This window comes from Psammomys obesus, unplaced genomic scaffold (genome assembly GCF_907164565.1).
Source record: "Psammomys obesus unplaced genomic scaffold, mPsaObe1.curated_primary_1811, whole genome shotgun sequence".
Taxonomy (NCBI): Eukaryota; Metazoa; Chordata; class Mammalia; order Rodentia; family Muridae; genus Psammomys; species Psammomys obesus.
This window is the reverse complement of record NW_026596051.1, coordinates 43,244-46,050: the sequence shown is the minus strand read 5'-3', so window position 1 is coordinate 46,050 and position 2,807 is coordinate 43,244. Positions and strand designations below refer to the sequence as shown.

The window sequence follows — 2,807 nt, the reverse complement described above, 5'->3', positions numbered from 1 at the left end:
TTCCTTCCTTCCTTCCTTCCTTCCTTCCTTCCTTCCTTCCTTCCTTCTTTCTCTTTTTCTTTCTTTCTTGCTTGCTTGCCTGCTGTTTTCACTCTTAAAGCAAAGGCACTTGCCAAGTAATTAGGCCTAGAGACCTGAGTTTGCGTGTAAAGGTAGAACGAGTGAACCAACTCCATAGAATGGCTTTCTGACCTTTACGTCTAAACTGAGATTGGTCTCATTGTGTAGTCCCGGCTGTCCTACTCCACAGGGAATTTGTTTCTTGCCTACTCTTGCTATGTAGGCCAGCTTGTCCTCGAACTCACAGAGATCTGCTTGCCTCTGTCTCTGAAGTGGCGTGGGCTCTGCGGACACGCTACACAGTTACGGTATTGGAGCTCCTGGTTGCTGTTCTTTGGGAGCGTGGTTGATTCCAGGGTTCTGTACTTGCAGGGTGAGAATTTACCGGCTGAGTTGAAAACTGCTCCTAAGGTGGGCAGACCACCCTCTGTGTGTGGTCACTTCAACCAAAGAACTGGCAAAACCTGCCGGGTTCAGGGCACAGTGTGAAAAGCAGACAAGCTTGTCCATTGAAGGGTTTCAGTCTTTTGACAGAATGCTTTGAAGGAGGGCGGGCAGGTGTTTTTCTGTGGCTTGCGCTGCTGCCGCAGTGCGTAGCAATGTCTAACTTGTCGGTGGCGCGGCCTGGGGCCGTAATACGTCCGGTTCTCCTTCTGCTGCTTTCGGTGTTGGCGCGGTATTGCCGTGGGACGTGGCAATGTCTAATTTGTCGTTGGCGCCGCCTGGGGCTGTCACGATGTTTGTTTTTTCTCCAAACAGCGTGTGCCAAGGTCCTACCCTCAGGTCAGCTTCCCGGAGGAGGAGGAGGAAGAAATCGTTCGCATCAACCCCCGGGAGAAGATCTGGATGACGGGGTACGAGGACTACCGTCATGCGCCAGTGCGCGGCAAGTACCTGGACGCGGGCGAGGACAGCGACTCCTCCTACGTGCGCTTCGCCAAGGGCGACATTCCCAAACACGACTACAACTACCCCTACGTGGACTCGTCGGATTTCGGCTTCGGCGAGGATCCCAAAGGCCGGGCCGGCTCCGCCGTGATCAAATCGCAGCCGCTGCGGGGGAAGTCCCGGCGGCGCAAGGAGGAGGGCGAGCGCTCGCGCTGCGTGTACTGCAGGGACATGTTCAACCACGAAGAGAACCACAGGGGTCACTGCCAGGACGCGCCCGATGCCGTGAGAACTTGCATCCGCCGCGTGAGCTGCATGTGGTGCGCCGACAGCATGCTGTACCACTGCATGTCGGACCCTGAGGGAGACTACACAGACCCTTGCTCGTGCGACACCAGTGACGAGAAGTTTTGCCTCCGGTGGATGGCACTTATTGCCTTGTCTTTCCTGGCCCCTTGTATGTGCTGTTACCTGCCCCTCCGGGCCTGCCACCATTGTGGGGTGCTGTGCAGGTGCTGCGGAGGGAAGCACAAAGCCGCTGCGTGACTCAGTGACTCAGTCTCCCCCTCCCCCCTTCCTTCTCCATCCACAGCCACAGCGAATTTGTTTCTTGCCTACTCCCAGTCTCCTCCCCTCCCTGCCGACTCCAAAGGGCAAGGCCAAGAGGTGGCTGGGCTCCCTGGTCCCTTGCAACATCATTCCAAACCTGGGGAGGCCGCCACACTCTCGCAGTGTTCCGAGGAAAGAGCCTTCCGCTTAGACTCGTGTGTTTTACCAGCCTGTAATCATGCTGTCTTACCCATGTGTTCATTTCCTGGCCCCGCTCCCCACCTTTCCTGTTCTAAGGAATCTGCAGTGAAAACTGCTGGATTCAGGGGGTTCGTAGTTGGTTTTTTATTTTCCCCCACAGAGACCATTTTTTTCCCTGTTGCTAACCAACCCGGGTTTCTCCGAGATGTGACCAAATGCTGAAACCCTCCCAGAAGTGCTGTGACCTGCAGCTTGTTATTTGAGGGGCCGAGCCGGACAGCAAGCTTGTACCACAAAACAATAGTGCTTTAACTCCCAAAGCCAAATCTCTCGCATCATCAGCTGCAGTTTCTGTTTTTAGCCCATCATCATTTCCCTCTCCCGAAACAGTCACCTTTAAAAAATGACTTGAGAATTGAGCCTTAACTTCAGATTAACTTGTGAGAATCAGGAAAAATTCCTCAAATTGCTTTGCGTCCTCTTGGATCAGGGCTAGCTAGCAAGGGGATTTCAGTTTCTCTGAGCCTGCCCCATTTACCCCTAAAATAGGACCTTTTAGAGCTGTGTTGCCACTTCTAAAATCCTAGCAATACTAGAATAACACATCAGTGAGATAAATTTTACTCATTATTTTGCAAACCAAATAGATTTATTCAAACACAAACCAGTGTTCTATGGACAAGTTCCAGTTGAAAAACACTAAAGTTGTGGTGAATAAAACTGTAGCCGCTTCCTACCCCCTGCAACTATTTTATATTATTCAGGGGACATTTTGTTTAGGCGTATGTTTTTGCTTTAATTTGGGGCTCGATTTTTTCATTTATTCTTGGGGGGAAAAAACAAGGCCATATGTAAAAATCCTTCCGAAGCCGAAGTGTCTTTTCTGCTGTCACTGCACACCCACACTTGCCACTTGGGGTGCATAGGGGTGCATAGATAAGGGTAGGTCGCCAAGCCATGTAAAAGGCTTCTGATTCGCTGGAGGGGGGAAAGAAATATATATATATATATATATTTCCAACATACATATATATATTTATATATATTTATATATATTTATATATATAATATATATATAATATATATATATTATATATATATATTAATAT

The 2,807-nt window shown here is 49.8% G+C and overlaps 1 protein-coding gene across 2 annotated transcripts in view; it reads left to right on the top strand.

Moving 5' to 3' along the window:
- Nucleotides 1-2,558, top strand: part of Spred2 (sprouty related EVH1 domain containing 2) — a 94,575-nt gene extending 92,017 nt beyond the window's left edge. For both annotated transcript variants that reach the window (XM_055624146.1, XM_055624147.1), the window contains exon 6: nucleotides 820-2,558. In XM_055624146.1, the coding sequence (XP_055480121.1) occupies nucleotides 820-1,494 (675 nt within the window). In that variant the 3' untranslated portion in view covers nucleotides 1,495-2,558. The remainder of the gene's footprint in view (nucleotides 1-819) is intronic.
- Nucleotides 2,559-2,807: the final 249 nt, after the last annotated feature.